The sequence below is a fragment of the Anguilla anguilla genome, chromosome 3 (assembly GCF_013347855.1).
Source record: "Anguilla anguilla isolate fAngAng1 chromosome 3, fAngAng1.pri, whole genome shotgun sequence".
Taxonomy (NCBI): domain Eukaryota; kingdom Metazoa; phylum Chordata; class Actinopteri; order Anguilliformes; family Anguillidae; genus Anguilla; species Anguilla anguilla.
In genome coordinates this window covers 3,812,201-3,822,045 of record NC_049203.1, presented here as the reverse complement: position 1 = coordinate 3,822,045, position 9,845 = coordinate 3,812,201, and the positions used below count along the sequence as shown (strand labels likewise).

At 48.4% G+C, this 9,845-nt stretch overlaps 1 protein-coding gene across 1 annotated transcript; it reads left to right on the top strand.

Moving 5' to 3' along the window:
- Positions 1–4,345: 4,345 nt before the first annotated feature.
- LOC118224337 (arylsulfatase I-like) lies at positions 4,346–9,249 on the top strand. Its single transcript, XM_035411775.1, has 2 exons — positions 4,346–4,976; positions 6,902–9,249. Exons 1-2 carry the CDS (start codon positions 4,654–4,656, stop codon positions 8,295–8,297), a joined length of 1,719 nt encoding a protein of 572 aa, XP_035267666.1. The 5' UTR covers positions 4,346–4,653; the 3' UTR covers positions 8,298–9,249.
- The last annotated feature ends 596 nt before the right edge of the window (positions 9,250–9,845 follow it).

Here is a 9,845-nt window from a genome sequence, read left to right as displayed (position 1 = left end):
ATGGTTAAAAGAAAAAGTTATGGCAGGACATTTACTTTCTGACCCCTGCGCTTTCCACCACTGGTGGACTCTTTAGCCAGTTCATGACTTTTGAAATTTTGGGGGGCACAACAAGGGCTGATCCATTTCAGGAGTTTGTGCCAACTTCTGCTCTTAATTATTTAATTGGCTCAATCACGTTATCTTGGTCCCGGCATTTGCATAAGCATCAGCTACAGTGGCAGACTGCAAGTGTATTCTAAGGATTTTACCATGCACAATTACAGGAGTGAACCAGCATAGTTTATAGAGCTGTCAGAGAACTAAACCTAAAGGTAATTGGTTAGAACAAAAACCAGCTGGCAGACTTGCCATCCAGGACTGGAGTGGTGCACCCCTAACTTAAACTGGAAATTTAAACTGAAATGGCCCCCTGGCAGGCCTCAGGAAATTTGGACGTCCAGGACTTGAATTTGATATCCCTTCTTTTAATGGCTGACTTGCTGCTCACTGCCTGCTCACACAGAGCTTTTAATTCAGCGCATAGTTTGCTTATAGTAAGTCAACTGGGAGCAGTGGTTTCCAACCCTGTTCCTGGAGAGCTACCATCCTGTAGGTTTTCATTCCAAACCTGACAAAGCTACACCTCATTCAACAGCCAGGGCAGGGCTGCCCAACCCTGTTCCTGGAGATCGATCTACCGTCCTGTAGGTTTTCACTCCAACCCTAACAAAGCTACACCTCATTCAACAACTAGAGCAGGGCTGTCCAACCCTGTTCCTGGACACCTACCGTCCTGTAGGTTTTTTTGGGGAGAAAGGAAATGACACACAATCCCTGCCACCCGTAAGCCACTTAAAGGCTTTACGACCGCACAGCCTTGCAAGTGAGATTCAACTCCAACTCGACGCCTCTTTCAACCATTTTCTCTCAAGCCTCAAATATAAATAGCTCTCTGCCTTGCAAGTAAACATAACTTTAGTGGTGTGGAAGACCTACTGTTTCTGAGCTTCATTGCTGAACCTGAGAAACCGCTTTGTTCAAGATCCTCCTCAGGAATGGCCGAAGACCTGGGCGATGAAGCCATTTTGTTTTCTTGGCGAGAGGCCTTCTGGAGGCTAAACGAGAGTCCACGCGATTGGCTGCTCGGGTCACATGACCAGCACATCCCTCAGGGGTTATTTCCGCAAGGCTCGGAAGCACGTTGCCGTTCTCTCGCAGAGCGCCACATGTCCGTTTGTACCATGGGGGGAACGAAAGGGCTTCAGGTAATTTGGTTTACAGCACACCGTAAAATTACGTGGGACTTCCTTTCATTGTCCCCAGCAGAGCAACTGACCCCAAGAAATGTGTGAAATTAAAGATGGGCTCTTTAAAAACGAATGCAACAAAGGTGAAAGATGGCTTTTTTCCCCCTCCTGAACACGCTCTCTTAATATTAAAATCACCTATACTTCCTGTTTTTGAATTCACTGTGTCACGTCACACCCGTTTCCATGTCACATGACACGCTTACAAACTCTGTACAGAACACCTATCAATCGCTGTGGTCTTTCAAGAGGCAAACACTAGATAATTTAGCCAATTTGCATTTCACGCATAAATAATTGCATCCAGTGTCAAGAAGTAATTATGTTCCACCCCTTCTAAAATAATGACTTTGATATGATTCAGAGGACAGTATGAATCATGCTTATCCAGGGAATTTTGAAAGCCAACTAGAAAACAGGGGCTGTTCACGAACCAATTATACATGATACCATTTAACTAATTTGCTGGCTCATATATTGGTGGCATGTACACAGACACACGCGATTTTTAAAAAAATCCTGTGGAATGCGTAACTAGAAGAATGCGATACATGTCTTCAGAGCAATTTCCTTCATTTAAATGTAAAAGAGTTCAGAAGTGTGGCATGAGGACAACTTCATTTGCTGCAGTCCACCAGCTGAATCATTACTAACCTGCTTAATGTCCTGTGGCTGAACAGCTAATTTGGATACTGAGCAGGTTTACTTTGTTTTTGTTTACTTAAAAGAAACACTGCCTCTATGTAGATGTCAAAATGTAAAAGTTTGCAAGAAAATTATGCCACACCCGGCTAGCAAACAGGATGAAAGGTGAATTTGGAATGTTGGCCACGGTCAACATTCTATAGAGAACATGTCCTCTCTCCTTGCCTGCTCTCCGTTCCAGCGCTTGTGCAATCAGGCCGAGATCTGACCTTTTCCTTTTTAGAGCACGGCACCCGCGGCCAAGCCAGGTGCTCAACCTCCCCACCACCAAAAACCAGAGAAAACAACTCTACCAAACAAGCAATACAACCCTTATTTATTTCTGCCGAGAAGCTGCTCAGACCACAAGTTCAGAGTGGCACAGCTCCAACTCTGGCTACGGGCATTAGTTCATTAATGAATTAAATTAGCTGTGTCAGCGTATTCAGCCCTGGTCACTTGAGTTTAAACCCTTCCATCTGGATTTCCTTTTTTTTTCTGTTTCTAAAACGATGTTTGTGCCTAGACTATACGCCACTATCACGCCAAATATCTGAAGTCCCCAAAGATGCAATCTGTCCTCTAAAATGAACTACAGTAGTTCGTTTCACATTTTTTCCCCTCTGAAATGACCTGAGAACACGGCTAAATCACCACGGGTGTGTAAACACATTTTAGTGCACGTCTGATGCTTACAAAATGTACCCCTCGCAAACTAAACGGTCTTGTAAAGACATTTGACTAAAGCCCTGGTTGTTAAACTCGGCCTTGAAACACACGCCGCAGCGGGGTGCCCTGCAGTGCCCCAGTGTCCTCTCCAGTAAACAATCAATCCGTTGAACCGCAATTCCCTCCTCCGTCAAAGTCAGCTGGCCCTCGTAATCACAGGTTTGGGGTTCGCAACACCGCGGCGATTGTATCGTGCCTCAAGAGATACCATTCCGAGCAATCTGTAAATTGCACTTAGACACCCGCGCGCAGATGTTATCGGGAGCGCTCATGAACGCCATACTTCTTCGAGAAACACGCTCGTGAAACACGGTCTTCCGTTCATCGCCAGCGCTCAAGTGTGCCTAGAACAACAGCAATAAAGAAGCTTTTGTGAACCAGGAGTTTTGGAGAACACTCGCCACCTCTGTGTTGATGTCCCACGAGGGCCCCAGTGCCGACGGGGGCATGTTTTGGTACGACAGGGGTCCCCTTGGTGCACCCTGAATTATAAGGCTCGCACACATAAACGTTTCACTGCAGGTTCAGAATCTCCACAGAACCGGCGTTCAAATGCTACTCTCCTCGGCAAAGCGCACGTCCATCAAACTGCACTCCTTACTGGTTCTTGTTATGGACAGCCTAGGACACAAGTAAACACACGAATCCTCATGAATTATACGTGGTTAAAGGGATTAATGATGAACTGTAGCGTATATTAGCATAGCATTAGCTGCAGCATTACTAATTGATATTTTAGTTGCTGGATGTGCAGCTTGGGTGCTTCTCACCTAGCTGAGGTGAGAATGCCAAATACAGTCGCTCAATTATTTTCAACAACACAGGACTTAAAGTCAATAATATCTCTATGCTAACATGAACTTACTGGAATACTTCAGTAGCCTACCGCAGCATCTTTCCCCTTTTTAGAAAATAGGAAAACCATCTATCAGAAAAAACAGACGCGGTATTTGTATTGAAATGTGTATGTAATGTATTTATATTTTTCAAATGCATATTTATAAAGTAGCCTAAGAAACTTTCAGCGCGCTGAAAATAGTTGACAACAGACATGCTTCTTTTTTCAGGGAGAAATTTAACCCTTTTGTATTCTGCTGTTTACTGTTCTGGATGTGTTCAGGATGTGTTTTTCAAACCGTTTATCGTATAAATTCATCAAAATAATTTTTCTTCTTAAACGCACTGGTTATAGATGAATGCAATCATTTTGGTATTTGTTCAAAGTTCTAATATCGATTGGTGTAGCTACGAGGTAACTATAAACAGTGCTGTAATTTACGAAAAGGAAAAAGGTAGAAAATAAAAACTGAACACGACTAGGAAACGGTCTTTAGAAAAAAGAAACGGTTTATTACCGTTTAGGGGCACTGGGCAACAGTTTTATTGCGCTAAGGGTTGCCGTTTAGTGCGCAGCACGCACAACAGCTGTTGGAATGATGAAGAGTCAAGCTATTCCCTTTTTTAACGTTTCGATTCTGCGTGTGTGTCGTAGATTTTCTTAACGTCTTATTTCAATTGGCTGGTGTGTATTCAGTCGGGCGGGGTTAATATAAACACAAAGAGGGGGGGAAAAACGTTCTGAAGGAGTTTTTGAGAACTAAGAAGTTACTCTCGCGGAGAGCTTGTAATAACTTGTTTCACCGCTGGGTAAACGGGACCGCTCGGATGCGCAGTGGTCCAGTGAATTAAATTGATGGTCCTGAGGTCTGAATCGCGTATTACTGTAAGGACAACGGCTTGGCAGTATATGTCGTCTCTTCTCTTTAGTCAGAGTGGAGACGTTTTGAATGGTAATTGACTATTCTAAAATATTTCAAGAACATTTTTTTCCTTTTCTAGACAGGAGTCTGCATCCAAATCAGATACCATTTTCTGATGGACTATTAATGCCAGCCAATATAATGCGTTTTGGCAGGTAGAGAAAATTGCATTTAGTTCCTTTTGAAGAGCCATGGCTGTCCATGCCCTTACCGGATTTTCGGTGGTCAGCTTGCTGAGTTTTGGTTACCTGTCCTGGAACTGGACAAACCCCAACCAGGTGGAGTACGAGCCAGTGTTGGACGGCAAGGACAAAGGGTCTCCGTTGACTCCCCGAAAACCCCCTCACATTATTTTTATTCTGACCGATGATCAGGGGTTTCATGACGTCGGCTACCACGGTTCTGACATCCGAACGCCGACGCTGGACAAGCTCGCGGCAGAGGGCGTGAAGCTGGAGAATTACTACATCCAGCCGATCTGCACGCCCTCGCGCAGTCAGCTGATCACAGGCAGGTAAGTTTTTTCATCCACCGACAGTGCTGCACCCGGGTAAAGTGATGCGCGTGCTCCTGCAGCCGAGATCTGTTTGAACAGTAAAATAATTAAATTATTATTCTTTTTTTTTTTAATTGCCAACGCCCTATACGAATGAAAAAGTTGGCTAGGACTAAGTTTAATTGAGTTTTATGTGGACATGTTATAGTCTACTATACATCAAACAGAGCAAACGCGCCGCCATGTCCACCTCGTGCTCACCGTTCATCAACAAACTAGATATTATTGTGTGTGTGTGTGTGCTTGTGTGTGTGTGTGTGTGTGCATGTGCATGCTTGTGTGTGTGTGTATGTGTGTGTGCATGTGCATGCTTGTGTATGTGTGTGCATGCTTGTGTGAGTGTGTTTGTGTGTGTGTGCATGTTTGTGTGTGTGTGCTTGCTTGTGTGTGTTTTTGTGTGTGTGTGCATGCTTGTGTGTGTGTGAGTGTGTTTGTGTGTGTGTGTGTGTGTGTGTGTGTGTGTGTGCATGCTTGTGTGAGTGTGTTTGTGTGTGTGTGTACGTCTGTGTGTGAGTAGGGCAGGAATGGGTTGAGCTGGGGTCACTGGTTAGTGCTCTCAGTCGTCCTCTCAGTGAATGTGTGTCTTGTGGAACAGAAGTTGGCTGGGATGTTTACTCTGGGGTTGGGTCCGTGGAGGTTTCCCCCCAAGCGGGTAACGGCTGTTCCTCCATCCAGGATAACTGCTGCATGATGTCATCAAGACCTTGCTGTGTCATTGAAAGTGTATTTCGTGGGTGGCAGTGAGGTGTAGCGGTTAGGGGCCTGGCCTCGCAATCCGAAGGTTGCTGGTTTGATTCCCGGGTAGGATGCTGCCCTTGAGCCAGGTGCTAAACCTGAATGGCTTCAGTAATATATTCAGCTGTATCAACGGATACTATGTAAAATGGTGGTGGCTGAGTGTAATGGTTTGTCTTTGAGGGGACCACCAGGACCGGAAGGTCACGACACGGCAGTGAGGACTTTCACACAGCACGCCATCTTGTGTGTGTGTTTATCTGCTGAGTGAATGGGCTCATTAAAGCAGGCTTTAAACCTGCTGAATGAAGGCTCAACACTCTACAGAGAATCCTGTGAAAGAGTCACCAAAAAAAAAAAAAGTCATTGATGTGGGGATTTAATTCAGAGCTGCGACGCTGATTGAATAGCTGACAGAGTCTCTCGCCGGGGAAAGTGTTCACATCAAGGCTGCTGAGTGATTGCCAAGGTTTTTTTGACATCCAAGTAAACATTGTTATTTACTTTTTCACAAGTGTCTGCTAAGGGCATTTGTCTGGTTTTAAAAGCATCAACCATTTCTTTATGCACCTCTTATCCTGACAAGACTACCGGTTGGTGTGCACGTGTGTAGCGTTTTAGCACGTTGCCGTTGGGAAATGTACGACACGAGCAGCAGTGGGTGGTTTCCCGGCTGGGACAGGGGTAAAAAAGAAGGGGTGTTTTTGTACCCCTGTTTCCTCCCGTGGTCCAAAGACATGCAGTCTGCCTACTGAATTGCCCACCATTTTTACATTTTATTTTTTATTGATTTTTAGTTATGTTATTGCCTCTTTTACTTTTTTTTGTATTTCTTTTAATACTTTTTAATGGCTTTTATGTTCTTAATTCATCTGTTCTTTCAATTCATTGTGGCACTTTGCATTGAACGTAGGTGTATGAAATGTCCCATATAAATAAAGGATGATGATGATGATGAAGATGATGATGATGCAATCTTGGCTCGTGCACTGCGGTGTGCAAAGAAGCAGACACTTGGAGTTGGAGTGATGACCTGCACGACGGTAGTTCTCCAAGAACAGGGTTGGGACCCACTGGCCTATAGAATGTCATGCCATGAGTGCACTGCATTTATGTAAAAGGTTTCCCCCCCTCCCCCTTCTGTCCAGGTACCAGATCCACACGGGGCTGCAGCACTCCATAATCCGCCCCCGGCAGCCCAACTGCCTGCCCCTGGACCAGGTGACCCTGCCCCAAAAACTGCAGGAGGCGGGCTACGCCACCCACATGGTGGGCAAGTGGCACCTGGGCTTCTACAAGCGGGAGTGCCTGCCCACGCGGCGCGGGTTCGACACCTACTTCGGCTCCCTGACGGGCAGCGTGGACTACTACACCTACGACTCGTGCGACGGGCCGGGCATGTGCGGCTACGACCTGCACGAGGGGGAGGGCGTGGCCTGGGGCCGGGGGGGCAAGTACTCCACCCACCTCTACACCCAGCGGGTGCGCAAGATCCTGGCCGCCCACGATCCCCGCCGGCCCGTCTTCATCTTCCTGTCCTTCCAGGCGGTGCACACGCCCCTGCAGTCCCCGAAAGAGTACCTGCACCAGTACCGGGACGTGGCGAACGTGGCCCGCCGCAGGTACGCCGCCATGGTGTCCGTGGTGGACGAGGCGGTGCGCAACGTCACCTACGCCCTGCGCAAGTACGGCTTCTACCGGGACAGCGTCCTCGTCTTCTCCACCGACAACGGCGGCCAGCCCTTCGCCGGCGGGAGCAACTGGCCCCTGCGGGGGCGCAAGGGCACGTACTGGGAGGGGGGCATCCGCGGGGTGGGGTTCGTCCACAGCCCCCTGCTCCGGCGGCGGCGGAGGGTGAGCCGAGCGCTGGTGCACATCACCGACTGGTACCCGACGCTGGTGGCGCTGGCCGGGGGCAACGTGTCGGCCAGCGACGGGCTGGACGGGTACGACGTGTGGCCGGCGCTCAGCGAGGGCAAGGAGTCGCCGCGGCGGGAGATCCTTCACAACATCGACCCGCTCTACAACCACGCCAAGCACGGGTCGTGGCAGGACGGCTTCCGCCTGTGGAACACGGCGGTGCAGGCGTCCATCCGCTCCGGCGACTGGAAGCTGCTGACGGGCGACCCGGGCTGCGGCGACTGGATCCCGCCGCAGACGCTGGCGGGGTTCCCGGGGAGCTGGTGGGACCTGGAGCGCCGCACGCAGGCCGCGCGCAAGTCCGTCTGGCTCTTCAACATCACCGGCGACCCCTACGAGCGCTACGACCAGGCCGACCAGCGGCCCGACGTGGTGCGGGAGCTGCTGGCCCGCCTGGCCCACTACAACCGCACCGCCATCCCCGTCCGGTACCCGGCGGAGGACCCCCGGGCCAACCCCGAACTGAACGGGGGCGCGTGGGGCCCCTGGGCGGGGGACGACGAGGAGGACGACTGGGACAGGTTCCACGACGGGAAGGGAAAGGCCAAGAGGAAGTGCAAGCGCTGCAAACTGAGGTCCTTCCACCGCAAACTCAACTCCGGGTTCATGTCCAACAGAATATAGCCTGGCAGTGTTTGGCACGAGCTCAGGCCTGTCCAGCCCTGGTCCTGGATGGCCGAACGGTGTGTTGCTGGTTTTTACTTTCACCCATAATGACCCGCCAGTTCAGAACCAAGAGAACCAGGCGGGGCGAGTTAACTGTGTAATCAACTGCTTTAACTGACCCACTAAATGGTGAGTAACTGGTGCGAAAACCAGTTGAAAGCCAGTGCACCATCCAGCCCTCCAAGGCCAGGGTTGGGCAGCCCTGCACCAGGCCTCCCTCTAACTGCCCAACTTCTAACGAGCGACTTAAAGCGCCGAATTGGGCTCTCAGAACGCAACCAGAACTTAAACACGAGCCGTTTTTTCTCCCGGTGCCGGCTGAGTGATCTTTACGGGTGGTTTTATCGTGGGAGGTGCACTTATTTCCACTGTTTACTTCACAATCCGGTCGCCTTTATTTGTAGACTGTGTACTCGGCTAGTCGCGCCCGACCGACTTTACTGTCCGCCGGAGACAAAGAAATGGGATGTTTTGCTCCTGAGTGTCTTTAGCCGAACGGCCATTTGAACATTGTGTTTTGTTTTTATTGATGTGTAAGCTAACAGAGTGTAAGATTTAATGTCCTGGAGGCAGTCATTGTGGGGACTCTTTCTAGGCTCTTTCTTGAATACCCCAAAATGAAGGAACAACAAACAAGTTCCCCCTGCTTTCGGACACAGGGCACAAAGCTGGTAACTTTTCCGACTTGTGTGATGCCTTTCGCCCATTGCTGCGACTGTTTATCCGAGTCCTGTCTTGACGCGTTGAGTTATGAGCCATTTGAATCGCAATCCCGCGCTGTGTACACAGGAAAGGTGAACACCAGGAATGCGTGTTTTAGTGATGTCACAACCGGAATATATGCCTTGAACATCTTGGCTCTTGTGACCTTGACAGGGTGGTATTTGTGGACCAAAGCACTCTCAGCATTGTGCAGACCTGATCTGAGACAAGGTTAAAATGATGTTGAAATATTGTGTAAGAAGCCACATAACATTACATTCCAATCTCTTAACATAACGCTCTTATCCAAAAGTGATATCACACTTCTTGTGACTAAGATGTTAGTCACAAGAAGTGTGATATCACCAAGAAGACATACGAAGGCCCATCTATAATCAATAAGTGTAAAGTTTTTTTTAAAGTATATTATTTTATGGCCTTTTCAGCTTTATTGGACAGGATAGTGTAGAGAGACAGGGAGAATGGGGAATGAGAGAGAGGGAGAGAGACATGCGACAAGAGTTGTGCGACCTGCTGACGTCGCAGTTTGCAGTGAGTGTATGGAGAGTGCTCTACAGGCTATGCCATGAGACCCCCCCCCCCCCAATAAGTGTACTGTTACCCTTAACACAGCTATGCCTATAGCATTATTATCCCAAAAGAAAATCCAAAAACTCCCATTAGCATTGTTGAGTGATGTATCCTTTATTAAATACTCTCCAGTAAAATTCAAACTGCATAAATGAGTGATGAGAGAATTTGGGGACGATGGGCAATATTGAGGGCATGAACTTTATGAGGCTT

What these genes read in the sequence shown, in the direction of transcription:
- LOC118224337 (XM_035411775.1), top strand. Translation starts at nt 4,654, where the DNA reads ATGGCTGTCCATGCCCTTACCGGATTTTCGGTGGTCAGCTTGCTGAGT. An exon ending in AGTCAGCTGATCACAGGCAG is followed by an intron (nt 4,977 to 6,901) that starts GTAAGTTTTTTC and finishes CCTTCTGTCCAG; the next exon opens with GTACCAGATCCACACGGGGC.